This window comes from Ammospiza caudacuta, chromosome 3 (genome assembly GCF_027887145.1).
Source record: "Ammospiza caudacuta isolate bAmmCau1 chromosome 3, bAmmCau1.pri, whole genome shotgun sequence".
In the NCBI taxonomy this organism is placed as follows: Eukaryota; Metazoa; Chordata; class Aves; order Passeriformes; family Passerellidae; genus Ammospiza; species Ammospiza caudacuta.
In genome coordinates, this window is record NC_080595.1 from 63002211 (window position 1) to 63018786 (window position 16576).

Sequence of the window (16576 nt, forward strand, 5' to 3'; positions counted from 1 at the left end):
GAAGGACACTTTGTTGCCTTGTTGTCTTGTTTACCTTTAACAGCAAACTGAACTCTACTTTGAAGATGAAGCTTCAAAATTACTATCACTATCACATCAATTTTTAACTCCTGAATACATACCCTGTGGGGCTAGCCCTCAGACAGAGAAAGCTTCTGGTGCAGATGTAGGCTCTGCTGAAGTTAGTGGATCCTGCTCTGTAACATCCTGTCCAAGCCCGATTACCTGCGGTGTATACTAATGCAGTTCAGCAAGAATTGTACTTCTACCTTTTATTCATATCAATCTCTTTTGGTTCCCCTATTTTTAAACACACTTTTATAGAAATGTGCAGCTGATGTGTGTTGTGACATTTATTAGCCATAGAACCATAGAACATGCTGAGCTGGAAGGGACCCATCAGGATCAAGTCCAACTCCTGGCCCTGCACAGGACAGCCCAAGTGTCACACCATGCACCTGACAGCATTGTCCAAATGCTTCATAAACTCTGTCAGGCTGTGACCACTTCCCTTGGGAGCCTGTTCCAGTGCCCAACTACCCTCTGGGTGAAGAACCTTTTTCTGGTACCAAACCTCCCTCACCTCAGCTTTTTGCCTTTTCCCCAAGTCCTGTCCCTGGTCACCAGAGAGAAGAGATCAGTACCTGCCCCTCTGCTTCCCCTCACAGGGAAGCTGTAACTGCAGTGGGGTCTCCGCTCAATCTCCTCTTCTCCAGGCTGAATAGACAAAGTGACCTGAGCTGCTCCTCACATGGCTGCCCCTCAAGGCCCTTCACCATCTTTGTTGCCCTCCTTTGGACACTCCCTAATACTTTAATGTCTTTTTTACATTGTGACACCCAAAACTGCCCCCAGCACTCAAAGTGAGGCTGCCCCAGCTCAGAGCAGAGCAGGACAATCCCCTCCCTTGCCCGGCTGGCCAAGCTGTCCCTGATGTACCCCAGGACACACCTGGCCATCCTGACTGCCAGGACATGGGAGTAAGCAAATCTCCATTGTGAATGGATTTCTGACATTAATTATGACCTCCTTTCAGATCTTTTCATCTTATTAAATGCAAAACACTCAACCATGACCAAACTCTAGGTAATAAGTAAATTCTGTTTCTGTAATTTTTATGTACTTCAAGGAAAAGATAAGTGCTTGAGTACATGTACATGTAGGAAGAACTAGACCTGGATACAGTGTTTTGTCTGTATTAAGTAGTTTTCAAAATTCACTATTTTTGATGTATTAATAGAACTACATTACCTCCCTTATGTTAATGTCCTAGCTACCTATAATTATTAAAACCCCATCCAAATCACATTTCAAAACACATGCAAAAGGGATTTTTCTAAATTCATTAAAATAAAATTTCTTCTTCTTTGAAATGAAAAAATAAGTAATTTTAATGTCATTCCAATATAGTGTTTTCCTTCACTTGTTGGCTTTAAATAAATATATATTAACATGTACAAAACCAAGAAATTAAATGCATATATTACACCAAGATGCACCTAAATCCATACAGAACTGGGAAAAATGGGGATAATAACAGTGCCCTTTATTAATCTAATATTAGTGAAGAACAGCCATTCTCTCTATTGCTACAGAAAGTCAGATGTAGTCCTCATGTAAAAATAATTCAAGGCAGAGTTCTGTTTGGACTGTGAAAATGACACATAAATTCTTTACGCATGGCCATACTGGGATTGAGTTAAAGCCAAACAAGCATCTGATTCTTGCTTTGAATACTGCTTGATTGACTGCTGTTGTAAACCATTTAATGGGACCCACATTCAAAAGGCCACTGAAAACTGTCTCATTTTAGCAATCTGAGATGTCAGTAACAAGACAAGTTCAAGAAGACAGATTTAAACAATTGTTTGGGAAAAACATGTCTACCAAACATACTAGTAAGCAGATTCTTTTTTGTAATGAGTTATATACCAAATTCCTTAATCATATTCCAGAATAATCTGAAAAATATTTGTAAATAGCAGAGCCTCAATTTCACCCAAATCAAAAATTTTATACCATGTTAAATGATGCTGTAATTTCTCCTTCTCAATCATTTGGACGCATATAAATAATATTTAAATGCACAAACACATACAGAAGACATTATATATATAGTTACATACACAAAGTTAAACATAACTATGTGACATACATTACACAAGGTAATAAATATGATAAGACAAATCTATAGATAAATAAATATGTATAAATGTATCTCATTTTGATTTTGACTGATCTGGATTTTGCAATAGTTTTGCCACATCCTATACTTTTTTCCTGTGTACTGCTTTTGATTTTTTTGGTAACAATTTAGCTAAGCTAAAAAAGGTGACCCTAAGCACAAACAAAACATTAACAACAACTAGAATTCATGAGGTACCTGCCATGTTTAATTATTTAATTAAAAGTCCTCAGAACAATCCTCAAGACCGGTAAGCACTTCCAGCACCAATGCTGCAGCACAAGGAAGTCTCCAAAAGAGAAAAACCAAATCGTCACCAAAGCCCTACACGTAGTCCTGAAACCAGCACTAACTTCTAACAGTGGTATTTCTGTTCAGACAAAGCAGGAAGACACAACTCTGACTTCCAGCATTGTAATAATCTAGCAAGGTGTGAGTACAATGTTTAAAGTCTAACAGTATTCTGAAGTCTTATTTTCAAATCTGTGGTACCATTGCAATTCTCTCTGTACATGAATGCAGTCCAAGTAAGGTCACCTCTCTGCCATACCAGAGACATTTCACTTAGCTTTAATCATCTATAAGCACTGTGTCTAATCTGACTTAGTCACACAGCCTGTCTTTAAAGTCAACAGAGAGATGAGCAGCTCTGGGGAGTGATACATCTCACTTATCTTAAACACTCATTTTAGGATGAGAAATGGAATAGAATTCTGGAGATGGATTATTGAACATAAACTTTAGCTGTCAGTGAGAACCACTGCACAGAGTTCCTGCAGAGCCAAGGCTAAGGGAGAGACTTCTGTCAGACTCCATGGATCTTACAAGAATTTCCTAACACACACTCCAGAAAAAATGGCTTTTTGCACTCAGAGACACAACTGACCAGAAGAAAATGATGATGTACTTACCAAAAACAATGGAGGACTCACAGTAGTAGTAACCATTTGGCTGCTTTTTTTTCAACATGGAGCAAAGATCAAAGCGGTGCAAGATCTCATCTCCAAAATAATGGTTTTTGAAATCTTCATACAGACTAGAGTCAATTTTTTTCACCTTTAAAAGGCAACATAAAATTCAGTTAGGCATTCTACTCAGACACTGAATTTTCATATTTAATTCCTATAGTTTGCATTTTAACCATAAGTACAGTTAGTATGGAAAAGTACTTCAAGATGCAAAAGGAATACAGAAGTAATCATATGCCAAATCTTCTGTCTACTGCAGAAAATAACAATAAAATAAAAGTGTCATTAGTCCTCCTTTCACCACTTCCTTTTCAGTCTTGTAGGAAACAAATAGACATACACAATGCTACAACTGCTTTGACTTCCAATGGTTTGCAACAGTGTTCATGGAATGTGTAACTGGAAATTATTCTTGCTGTTATCACTGGGCATAATGCTACAAGGAAGAATCTCAAATGGTCATCAAGGGCAGTTTTCTGAGTCATTAAAATCAGCCCACAGGAAAAAATGGCTGTATTTCTCTAGCACTAGACCTTTTTATCTCAGTATATCTAAAAACTTGCTGGGATTTATAATATTGGAATCATTATGCAGTTTTGCATATTTGAAGCAGAACATAATAAATATTCTATTAGGCTATTTTCAGAAAACATTATTTCAGTAGTTAAGAGTTATGAGGTCCTCAATCCATTGCATTGTCAATAAAAATATATGATCTCTGTAAGAATCCAGTATTTTCTCCTTCAATCTACCTCCCAATAATGCTGTTTGCTATTTAAATATCATTATTCCGTGCTAAGGAATATTAGGAGCCTCTAGCAGCTCCAGCCCCTACTGGTGTGTTCCCTAGTGCCTGGCTGCTGGAGTCCAGTCCAGCATGTGGGAGCCTCAGTCTTTGATGGATGTACCTGCTGCTTTTACCTCTAGAGACACATACCCCTGCTCAAAGGACATGGATGCCACTGCCTTCACCAGCACCTGCACATGGGGATCACAGGAGACACAAGTGCAGGTCACTCCTGGCAGGGACCAAAGGACTTTCTCTCCGTGTTCACGTTTGTGCATTCCTGAAGCATAGTCATGGCCCCTCTGTCTCCCAGCACCCTTGCCCAGATTGCCAGCCTCTCACTGAGCCCACAGGTCTCCCACTTGCTGCTGGCCCAGCTTGAGGTTTGGCAGTGAACACCTGCACTGCCACACGCACAGTTTGGGGAGGATACAGACATTTGGCCCTGGCAATCAGCTGCACAGGTGCGCCCACCAGCCTCATTTTAAACAAGACTGGCCCCTTTTGCAGCCTGCACCGTCCCCTCCTCTTTTGTGTTTTTCCCCAACTTCTCCCCCTACACACGCCCCCTGCATTTGCACAGTCAACCTGCCAACCTCCTGGACCCTCAGCTTTACATCCCCAGCAGCTGCAAAGTCCTGGTTTGCCTGTGGTTTCTCGGCAGCTCATCAATGTGAAAAGTAAAGTCTACTTTAGAGAAGGTCAAATGTCTTTTAATTTCCTTAATCCCTGAAATGATGACATCTAGTGGTGGATGCTTTTCATTTCAAGAAATGGAACTTTCGGGAGTCTAAATCTCTGTGGAAGTCTACATTTATTCCATCCTCACATATTCTATGGCTAGACTACTCCTTATGTGCTAAAGTTATTCTGACACTAAATCATCATTCCTTGCTTTTTGGCTGACAGTTCTAGGAAATTCAGTTAGACATCAATTAGTAATAAAAAGTGTTCTCAGCGAGGAGAACACTTGTCAAAATGTGAAGCCCTGAGTTCTTCTGGAATGAAATGAAATAAACATAAAAATGACAACTTCATGCTCCAATAAAAAAATAACATTTACAAGAGATTGGGAGGTTGCTTGTCTAAGACGGGTTGCTAAGGTATGAATCAAATGTTGAAAGCTCAGGAATTGAGTTGTGCTTGTGATGCACTACTGAAAGGTATTTGGAAAAGCAGCCATGGGAAAACTATGATATTTTTAGTAACTGGAACAATTCCTGGAGTGCAGCTTGCAGTGAGATGTGAAAGGATGAAGCAACGCAGGCGCATGGGAAGGTCACGGCTCATTTCTTAACTGAAAGAGTCTGAAGCAGTAGAGATGCAAGAGAAAAGTTGTTACCACATGGGAATAGTACAGATGCTGAGAAGTTGTAATGGGGGAGGGTGAAAAACAAGAGTACTCGAAGCATTTGGTGCTGGAAGGGGAGGAGGAAGACTGCCTCTCGAGGAAGCACTTAATGGATGATGCCTGTAAAGGACACGGCTGAGTAGCATGGGCCTGGAGAGGCATGGCACTTGCAGGACTGCCAGAGCACCAGGAGAATGCTTTTGGCAGCCCTGCAATGTCTGGTTTTCCTGCCCGTGTATCTGGGAAGGTGCAGCCAGCTATCCCAGCAGTTGAACCCCATGCAGTCCCAGTAGCTACTGCCACAGTAAGCCTTGGGACCGGGGGCAGGAAGGCTCCAGGGGTGACAGCGCAGGCAGCAGGGACGCAGGCAGCTCGGGGCTCCGTGTGCCAGAGCCCACAGCCCAGCACAGCACTGGGTGCTCCTCCAAGCGGGGCCCGCCGGCGGCCCGAGGGTCACTCCCTGCAGCGCGTCCCCCCCCGCCAGCCGGGACAGGGCCGGGCCAGGGCCGCTGTGGGCGCGGCCCGGCGGCAGAGGCGGGTTCGGGCCCCTGACGGGCCCTCACGACGGAGCGCCGAGAGGAAGGCAAAGGGAAAAGAAACAGCACAACGCCTTTGGGCTGCAGGGAGGCGCAGCCCCTGAGACGAGCTGCCCGTCTGTGTGAGGAGGGTGAGTAGCGAGCAGAGAAGTGGGAGAGGATTGGAAGTGAGGTGCTGACAGGATTGGTATGTCCGTAATGCTGCAGCATAAATATGGGGATGCGACCCTGAAATGAGGGCCAGGCTGTGGGGCTGCACTGCTGAGAGAAGCCACGGTCAGTGCAGGTGCGTGTCACGAACTTCTGAGGGAGGGTGATTTTGTGCATGGATATACACATCCGTGCATGTTACTGTAGTTATGGGTACTTGGGTCTACATAGACTTAAAAAAAAATAAAGGATACAAAGAAAAACTATAAAACTATTGCTGGTAGTTAGCTCTGTTACTCCTTCCTTGGAAGTGGCTGTAGTTACTGGCCGTGTCGCTTGAACATTTGTAGTTAATTCCTGGTAGCATCTTAAATTCTCCAGGGTTGGAAAAGTGACTGTTAACTTCCTGTTGTCAATTAAAGTTACTTCTCAGGACCTTTTGCATGAGTTGTGAATAAAAATACCTCTTGCCAACAGATGAGTGCCACATCAGCCACGAGCTGTGTCTTGCCACCGGCACTTGGGCCTGAGCAAGAGGAGCAAGAGAGCTCGGAGACACATATGTCTGTTCTGTGGTATGCAGGGCAGCTTGCAATTACTTACTATGATACAGAAGACTGCTCAGTCTACTTCATGCCTGACATACCTGATAATGAAGACCTCAAGCTACTGCAAAAAGTGATTGGGGAACTTAACCCTCAATGCATAGTGACCAGTGCAAAACAGGACCAGAATATTGCTAAATTCCTGACCAACCTAACAGCTACTGCAGGTGATAAAGACATAGGAAAACCAGAAATTGTCTTGTTTCCCAACATAGATTTTGGTCTAGAAGTCAGCAAGCAACGGATCCTGTCTAGGCAATTTCCATTTATTCCATCTCATATGACTGCCACAGAGAAAATTCTCTATTTGTCCTCAATCATCCCTTTTGAGAGTCCACTCATGATACGAGCCTTAGGGGGGCTTCTTAAGTTTCTAGACAGAAGAAGGGTTGGAGTTGAACTCGAAGACAGCAGTATAACAGTTCCTATTTTGGCTTTTAAAAAATTTGTGCTGTCAGATACTGTGAATATGGACCAAGACACTTACTGTGTCCTTCAGATATTTAAAAGTGATATCCATCCTTCTGTGTACAAGCTATCCAGTGGACTAAAAGAAGGATTTAGCTTATTTGGAATTTTAAACCGTTGCAGATGCAAATGGGGAGAAAAACTGCTGAGGTTGTGGCTCACACGACCTACCCGGAACCTGACAGAGCTGAACAAACGGCTGGATGTTATCAACTTCTTCCTGCTAGCTCAGAACCATGAAACAGTCCTCACTCTTCAAAACTGCCTCAAGAATATTAAAAATGTGCCTCTTATTTTAAAGAGAATGACTCTTTCCAACACAAAAGTTAGTGACTGGCAAGCACTGTATAAGACAGCGTACAATGCAGTGTGCCTTAGAGACACGTGTCGTTCTCTGCCCAACACTATTGAACTTTTTCAGACTATTTCACATGTCTTCACTGATGACCTGCGCTACATTGCTAACCTGATCAGCAAAGTGGTAGACTTTGAAGGCAGCCTCTCCGAGAACCGCTTCACTGTTAGACCCAATGTAGATGCCACGATTGATGAGAAGAAACGAAAGCTGATGGGACTGTCAGACTTCCTTACAGAAGTGGCACGAAAAGAACTGGAGACTTTGGACAATCAAATTCCCTCCTGTGCTGTCATCTACATTCCTTTGATTGGGTTCCTCCTCTCCATTCCACGCCTGCCAAATATGGTGGATAAGACTGACTTCGAAATTGAAGGCTTGGACTTCATGTTCTTGTCAGAGGATAAACTGCACTACAGAAGTGCCCGGACCAAGGAGCTAGACAGCCTGCTGGGTGACTTGCACTGTGAGATCAGAGACCAGGAAACACTCATCATGCACCAGCTGCAGACAAGGATCCTGGAGAAGTCTGAAGTACTTAACAGCGTGATTGAGTACACTGCACACCTGGATGTGCTGCTAGCCTTGGCAGCGACGGCCCGGGAGAACGGCTATTGCCGGCCCCGCTTTACTCACCGCCACGGCTTCCACATCAAGGATGGGAGACATCCCCTCATGGAGCTATGTGCAAAGACTTTCGTGGCCAATCCTGTGGACAGCGGTGAGGCTACCAGACGAATAAAGATCATCACAGGGCCCAACTCCTCTGGAAAGAGTGTTTACTTAAAGCAGGTAGGTCTTATAGTGTACATGGCTCTCATCGGCAGTTACGTCCCTGCAGCAGAGGCAGAGATTGGAGTAATTGATGGGATTTACACAAGAATCCACAGTAGGGAATCAGTTTCTGTAGGGCTCTCCACATTCATGATTGATCTTAACCAGGTTGCCAAGGCTGTAAACAATGCCACAGAGAGGTCCCTGGTACTTATTGATGAGTTTGGTAAAGGCACCAATACATTGGATGGCCTGTCCCTTCTGGCTGCTGTCCTGAGGTACTGGATCAGACAAGGAACACAGTGTCCCCAGGTCTTTGTCTCCACTAATTTTCACAGTTTAATGCAGCTAGAACTCCTGCCTGACACACCTCTTCTGGAGTACCTGACCATGGAGACCCATCAGGATGGAGAGGAGTTGGTATTTTTCTACCAGATCAAACAGGGCATGTCCACCATTAGTCGTGCTGCCAATATTGCTGCATTAGCAGGAATGCCAGCCAAAATCATTGAAAGAGGAGTGGAAGTATCAGAACTGATTCGCAATGGAAAACCAATCAAACGTCTTGATCATCCTTCAAAATGTGATAGGATGGAAAAATGCAAGTCTGTTGTGGAAAAGTTTCTTTCCATAGACCTTGACGATCCCCAGGTGGACTTGGAAGAGTTCATGTCTAAAGAGATCTTGCCTTCTGCAGCCTCAGTCCTGTAGCAAGGCTTTGTGTAAATACATAGACTGCACCATATCTACCATGGAGAGTCTGGGACTTTAAAAAATTATCACTATGACATGACACCTCACAGGACATTTAGCTTGTAACAAAACTGTAGCTATGTCCTTTCTTCTTCTTCTTGTTTAAACCAAGTACTTACATATCCCTGCAATATGGTGCCTCACATGAGTCTATGAATAGGAAGAATTTTAAGAACCTTTTACAGCTGTTGGGTCACTCAGTTTGTCAATTTTCTGTCCCTGTTGCTGGAACTTCAGATTAAAAAAATATACTCCAGAAAAATCACAACACATTTCTACTGGACTTAGAAGACTATGAAAGGAACGTGTTTATTGTTTCATATTGTGCCAAAGTGATGGTTTCAGCCATTTTAGGATCAGCATAAAAGATTCCAAATAAATATGTGGCTCAGACTCTTGTGCCAACAATTAACACTTGTCACAATACAAACCACTGACATAGAGGCAATGCAGAGGGATTTAATGGCTCTGTAGCTTTTCTTAAACCAGCTTTTCTGTCCAAATGCCAGAGATCCCCGAGGTTAGTTATAAAAAGAATGCTGGTGGTCAGATTCAGTGGGGACTGATAAATAGAAGTACCTTAGTTTTACTGAGAACTGTTCTCTTCTTTAAGGTTCTGTATGATACAGTTGTATCATGCATATTACGTGTCTATGCCTCATGGGTATAAATGCAAAAATACAAATCTAGGAATTTAGGAGAAAAATTCACATTTTCTGTTCCATTTTCTATTATTAACATTTGAGGATTAATACCACAAAGGGAGGATTCCCTTTCACTTCTCTTGTCATGTGAAGGATCTTTACTGAACACATTATTTTATGTATACATATACAAGAAAAAATAGGAGCACACTATACCTCCTGTTTTTAGGGAAGTGTTCGGTGGCACATCTAATCTGAGAAATATCCGACTATGCATGAAGAACAAGTTGGTCCCACTTCTGAGTAGGTAAATAAGTCCTTTAATTTGAGAAGCTGAAGGGGATACAGTTAACCAGATAGTTCTTTCCTAATCAACTTTATTTCACACCTCCATCCTTTATTATCTGTTTCCAAGTTTTTTAGATTTACCATTGTTAGCTTAATGATATGCCTTCAAAGTGAAAACCTGATTGCTTGAGATCTTTACTAGTTCTGAATTCTCAAACTCTGCTTTGTAAATACAATTTTTAACTCTGGAAAAGTTAAAATCTCTACAGAATATATACATATCAAAATTACTACAGTTATATTAAGGTTTAAAAACCAGATTTTTTTCCCCCCAAAATAAAACTTTGGTGGAATTTGGATGTCAATGAGAGGAGGGCGACTTAACAGAATATTGTTGCAAATAAGGAAGCTTACATTTAAAAAATAAATTAATACAGTTATATAAAGCTACGGCTGAGAACTATACTCAACCACTTCAGTACTATTTGCTCTTTTATAAGCTTGCTCATGTAACCTTCATCCACTTCCCTTTTCTTGCTTTTCAGATTGTTGTAAGATCTGAAAATGCAATTAGACATTGTATTCAAATGTACTGCCAAATAAGTATTCCTTTTATGATACATATTTTTTTTACTGTTTTCTGTAAATGCATTAAACTATCTAAGTACAGGAACACAATGAAAGAAAAAAATATAGTAAAGACTTATGCTTATGCCTCACACTGAATTGACAGAGAAAAATGTACAGATTTTTAATACATAGTATCTTTCTATGCAGTAGATCATATGCATTAATCCAGCATTATAGAGGGCTCAGGAAGATGATTTGGAATGACATTGACCTGGTTCTGTCAGCAGCAGTAAATATCAGAACACAGAAAGGATGTATCCTGGCTAATATTTCATGGAAAGTAGATAAATGTAAATGAAACAACCAGCCAGCCAAAAAACAGAAAAAATACAGAATAGCAAAAATCCCACCCTGATTGTCTCAGATCTTTTAACCAGTTAGATCACTGCACAGCTGATATTCTAGAAGATCAACTCTCATTTCAAGCAAAAGCTTCTGTGAGTTTAAAAATTTAATATCTATCATATACCACCTGCATCCTGTGGCTAAGTTGTTATTTCTATTTCAGAACAAGTACACATATGCTCAAATTTTCTTGATGTATCTCAAATCTCACTATCTTATTTCTACTTATTTCAAAATACTACTTAATTAAAATGTGCACCCTCAGCATTTTTAGAGATATTTCTAATTAAACTTTAAAGTTTAATTATTAACTTTAACCCACTATAAAGGAAAAATCAACTTAAAAGATTAGTTCTATGTACTTTAATTCTTACTTAAAATATTTTTTCTGAAAATTATTTTCCTAGTTAATGTTAAAGAAACACATAAGACATTCTACACAATGTCAGTAAAAAAATGTACGGACATATACCTTGTGTTAAATAATACAGTACTACAGTTAAATTAGTATGAAATAAAAAATAGGTACACTAGTATTGCTTCTATATATTTTAACCACAGTTATATCCTATTTTCATGTATTCATGTATTTTGTCAAAAAACCCCAAATAAACAGGCAGGAAATAACTGCTGGCAAGAGAGAATATAGAAGATATATTAAATTATATTATATACATTTATTAATATAGTTTTTCCTCATTACTCTGAAATTCACCAAAGCGTATTCAGTAGGGAACTAACTGCCTACTGTGCATAATCCAAACAGAAATTCTACTGTTTATTTGCTCATTTTCTCCTATACAGTAACAAAACTCAGCAAACAAATTGCCTGCATACAATCGACCCCCTAATGGGAGTTCTGCAACTTTGAACAAGTACTTTTATCCTTCGGTCTCGCCTAATTTCCCAGCAGAAAACAGACCATGATATTACTGCTCCGAGAATATCAAGAGTGGTAAATTACAGGACAGGACTGTTTATACGGCACATACATTGATTATTTCTTTAAAAACCCAGCATTAGTCTTACCTCTTCAGCTGGTTATAGCATAGCAAATATGATGCTACAGCATAAACAACATTGTCCATCTCCACATTAAACTCTCTGGATTGCTGCTGAGATATGTGAAATGTGAGCTCACCTGCTTACGTAGCTCTGTTGATTTTGACAACTTCATGAAGGTCAGATGTGGTTTAAAAGCCCTTTCTTCTCCTGCCATGATCCCCTTTTCTTGAAATATCTTTTTCATAGTTTCTGACAGGAGGAGAAAATTGCATAAATACATAAATTACATAACATAATGCTTAAAATGTGCTTTCAAATGTAATGCTAGTCACAGGTTCTTCACGTGAAAGAAACAAGATGGTAAGTACTAAAAGGCAGGAAGATTTCTACTTAATTTCAAAGGTACATATTATTTCTTCAGAGCTTTATATTATTTCATGTGAACATGGATATATTTCATGTGAAATATTTGCAGTTAAATAATGGCAATTAGAAAGCTGTTGATGCAGTCTGATTTTGCTATCAAAATAGAAACTCAACATTAGTACTGTTCAGAAGTCACTCTCACTGGAAGTGTGGGAAACTTCAGGAAAACTGAGTGTGTAACAGAATTCTCAACTCAGAACCAGTATTCTGTGGTAATTCTATTACCTCTATTTGTGTAAACTCAGACCAAAGGAAATTTGGAAGTGAAAGCTCTAAGTTTTGGCACTGGATTTACATGCCAGCATTAGAGAACATAATAGGTGTGCTGATGATTTTTGCTTGGGTTTTAAACGTTCACTGTTGCCTTCTGAGCTAATTTCCTACTTTGAATGTTCTTTTTCCTACTTTTATCTGTTTAAAGTCTAGGTCAAAACAACTCAACAATACTGACCTAGTTTACTATTTTTCAACTCATCTGCCCAATGTAATGTTTAATGTCTTGGAAATAAATTTCAGTGCAACTTCTGAATTGTGTTCCATGGTTTTATTTAGATTAAATACTTTCAACATAAAAAATTTCTGTTTGAAAAAAGGTTTCGATAAAATTGAAAAAATCTATGGTAAAAATAATACTGGGAAATAGAGTATTTCTATTGCTGAAAAAGAGAAAAACCTTAAGCTTTTTATTTCTTTGCAAGTACAACTTCCAGTTTTTCACCAGGTGTAGGTCTAGCTCACTTATACAATCAAACTAAAATAAAAATAGGGGGCAAATTATCAATCTTATCACATAGATTTAATCAGCCCCTAACAAAACAATGTATGTTCATTTAAATATATTAATTTTTTTGCCTGATAGTTCAACAGTCCTTTTTCTGATACCTGGAAGAACATCACACTGGGAAGCAAACAACACAAGTACAGCTGACCTACTTGTATTATTTTACGTTTTGTCTGTCAGAGACACTTCTAAATTTACACTAAATCCCCACTGAGCTTTTTGGCTCCTGTATCTATTCTCTGAACAGCACAATTTGGGGACCCATTGATGTTGATATTCCAGCAAAGGGTAAATCTTATCAGACCCAGGTTTACATTACCATGTGATGTTCTGACTCGGTCTTGTGCATAGCAGTCTTTTTTTCCTCCTCTGAAAACTTCTTTTTTTTTCTGCCATCACATCTTAGGCCATGCAGTCTTATCTGACACTCTGCAATTAGAATCTGTGCTGATGAAGATCTGCACCTCTCCAGGTATCCCCTCCTAACTCTGGGAAGAGCTTAGTATCAGAGCAGAGGTTTGCCAATGTGCCTCTGATCCAGGGATGAACCCAGGGATGTCAGCAGGGCAGACTGATCAGACAGTGCTGTGACTGTGTGGGAATTGGGTGGGACAGCTGGGCACCTGCACTTTATCCTGCTGAACAGAACCACTGGCCTGCCTGTCTTTGTTCTGTGTGAAATAGCTTTGTTTGGTATCTCTTTGATTTACCCTTCCAAAATCCTCTTTCGTATCTGGCAATTCTAATCAAGAAAAAACAATGAAAACCTGGGTCAGAAGAGAACGGCACGTAGAGAGAGATACTGCAGTTTTAAACTTAACAGTTTTACTTGTGTGTAGGTGTGTGTCTACACATATTCTCAGGGGCATTGGATTTCTCACACAGCTTTGTCATGGCACAGACATATTAAACATCAAAGACTCAAGACATTGGGCTTGCTGGGACTTCAGATAGCCCCAGTCTTGTAGAATTTGACATGTACAGACACGTTACTAGTTAAGGTAACTTATGAACATAATTAACACAATGTTTCCTTCTTCAAAAATAATGAAAAATAGAATGAAATCTGACTAAGGGGAGGGGAAAACAAAGAAATAAAGAGAAATGTTTTCCTGAGAGTACAGAAAGGTTACAAGATAATGTAATGCTATTAATATCCATGAAGCTCTTTGAAGAAGTGGTTACAAAAAGGGATTTAAAAGCAACTGGAAAGGATACATGGATGCTGTGGGCAAGAGAAAGTTCCAGGCTTGTGAGACAGCATAAAAGTGGATTTGTTGACTGGCAAATACACAAAAGTTAAAGTTTATGATGCAGATTACCTAAACTAAAATAAATTGGAGGCCAGTGATGAGAAAAATAGACAGTGCCCAGGCGTCTTGACAAATAAGTATCCTCCATCTTTCCTCTAGACATAATCATTATGACTTAGACTGAAAAATCAAACAAAATCTATATTTTCTTTTATTAGCCTTGGGCTGACTGATGTTTGCAGCTTCAAAGTATACCCTAGAAATGTTAAAGCTATTTTTACAAGCTCAATGACTTCCTGGAACAAATTTTTGGACAGCTTTTAGACTGCCTTTCATGCAGTTTGAAGTACTCTGTAATATCATTTTGTACCTCATTTTTATAATGTCAAAATTACTGAATGTCATCTGCCTCTTACACTGGATGCAGCTGAATCCATTAGACAACTCTTGCCCTATAATTAGAATGGAAATGTGATATATGAAGCTTCCTCAGAACCACTTTACATGGGAAAAGCTCAAAAATCCAACAGCTAGATCAATACAGAACAATTCATAGTAAAATTGCTTCTTGAGCCATATTCTATAATACAAATGGCCATCTTCTTTCCAAAGACTTCATCAGATACAGAAACATGCTACATATGTAGGTTTACTTCCAGACTATTAATTTCTGCTTGTCTCAAAACCATGTCCCTTCAACTAAAAGGTTTATAATTTAGAAACAGTATTCTGTCTTTTTATTGATTTTTTTGACTTTACACTTGGAAATGAAGAGAAGCTGAGCATAGATAACTTACCATTAGAACAATCAGGTTAAGCCCACTTACCATTAGAACAATCAGGTTAAGCCCTGCTAAAATTATTAAATTCCAAGAGTTTTTTAAGAGATGGGCCAAAAGGTAAGCCAGAGTCAAGCCAGTTTCCCAGTAGTTCCTCCACTGCTCTTTGGTTGTGTATTAGTTTGACTTTTCTACAGTGAGCTGTCCCAGACCACTGCCATGTATCAGCAAGCCATACTGATATTTCAAGCACTTATCAGGAGTATGTATGGGCTGTTCTGTTTCTCTCCATCACCACACACATATTCATAAGAAAGATGAGCTCATTCATAAAATAGGATCCATGGAGCAGCTGAGCCTAGCAATGTCAGTACATAAGCTAAGCCTTACAAGACAGTGACAATGTGATGCTGAAGTCTTAAACTGAAAAAGAAACATAAGTAGAACTTCCTAATAAAACTTTCTTCTTATACTGGCTTCAAGCCATTCTAATGCTTCCTACAAGTTTGTTATGACCACAAAAAGAAGGGAGTGATACCACCTTCTTTTAAATCACAGAAAGCATATTGCTTCATTTTAGTGAGCTATTTATCAGAGCTATTGTAATTCAGTGTTAGGCAGCACAATATGAAAAAGAATGTAGATTAAAACCTAAAAGCACTTGCTGTCTTCATATTCAGTATGATTTTAGAGAATCATTTCATCATTTCACAGAATACCTCCAGTCCCACCTAAGTAAACAACAGCAATTTGGACTGTCACCTTTTTGCTCACTTTGTACAAATCAATTGTTCTAATGGAAAATTACAATACCTTTGAGTTCCAAATTTTTTCACCATGTGAAATGACCTAAGAACAACTGACAAGAGACAAAATTCATTTGTCATAGCTTCAGCCATCTGTAACTAAAGTGAACTAAATTAACTGAATTAAACTATTTCCCTAGGCTGCCTGAAGGGAGGGCAATGCAATTCACCCTCAAATGGATGCTAAATGTGTGTATTCACAATTTTTAAAGAAACTCATCATTGATGAGCTTTAAACTATCATCCTTGTGAGAATAGACTGCTCCTCTCCAGCCCCATGCCTGCCACTGCTCCTATCTCTTCTGCCAACAGTTATGCAGCTATACAGTAAACTTCAAGGGCAAGCTAAATAGGCTAAAAATTAGCTGGCAAAGGTAAAAATGTTCATTTTACCACAGCTGAATTCTCCATGTGGCTGCACAAGGGGTCAGATTGCTTTGGTATGGTGGCAATGTAAGTTTATGCTCAAGTAAAGCTGTAATGTATCTAGAGAAGATGTGAGTTGCTTTCCATTTATCTCACTCTCTAGTGTTGACTGCTAGGAAATCAATTCAAAGAGATTAGACTAAATGCCATTTATAGACAACTAAAGTAAAAGAAAATTACTAAGTCAGTTGTACTGCATGTCAGCCTGACTGTTGTACTACAGCACAGTCCTAACTGAATTAAAATATTTAAGACAACAAA

General features: G+C 39.6%; 2 protein-coding genes across 5 annotated transcripts in view; one reads left to right on the top strand and one right to left on the bottom strand.

Moving 5' to 3' along the window:
* AKAP7 (A-kinase anchoring protein 7) overlaps positions 1-16576 on the bottom strand; it is an 80143-nt gene that overhangs the window by 46019 nt on the left and 17548 nt on the right. For all 4 annotated transcript variants that reach the window (XR_009274541.1, XM_058801420.1, XM_058801422.1 and 1 more), the window contains exons 6-7: positions 11981-12093; positions 3097-3241 (exon numbers count right to left, since the gene is read on the bottom strand). Coding sequence is in view for 3 of the 4 variants with exons in the window: in XM_058801420.1 (XP_058657403.1) it covers positions 3097-3241; positions 11981-12093 (258 nt within the window). In the remaining variant the exon portion in view is untranslated. The remainder of the gene's footprint in view (positions 1-3096; positions 3242-11980; positions 12094-16576) is intronic.
* On the top strand, positions 6455-8890 carry MSH5 (mutS homolog 5). Its single transcript, XM_058801419.1, has one exon. The coding sequence runs from the start codon at positions 6455-6457 to the stop codon at positions 8888-8890; it is 2436 nt and encodes an 811-aa protein (XP_058657402.1).

Coding starts and splice junctions, on each gene's coding strand:
- MSH5 (XM_058801419.1), top strand. CDS start 6,455: ATGAGTGCCACATCAGCCACGAGCTGTGTCTTGCCACCGGCACTTGGG.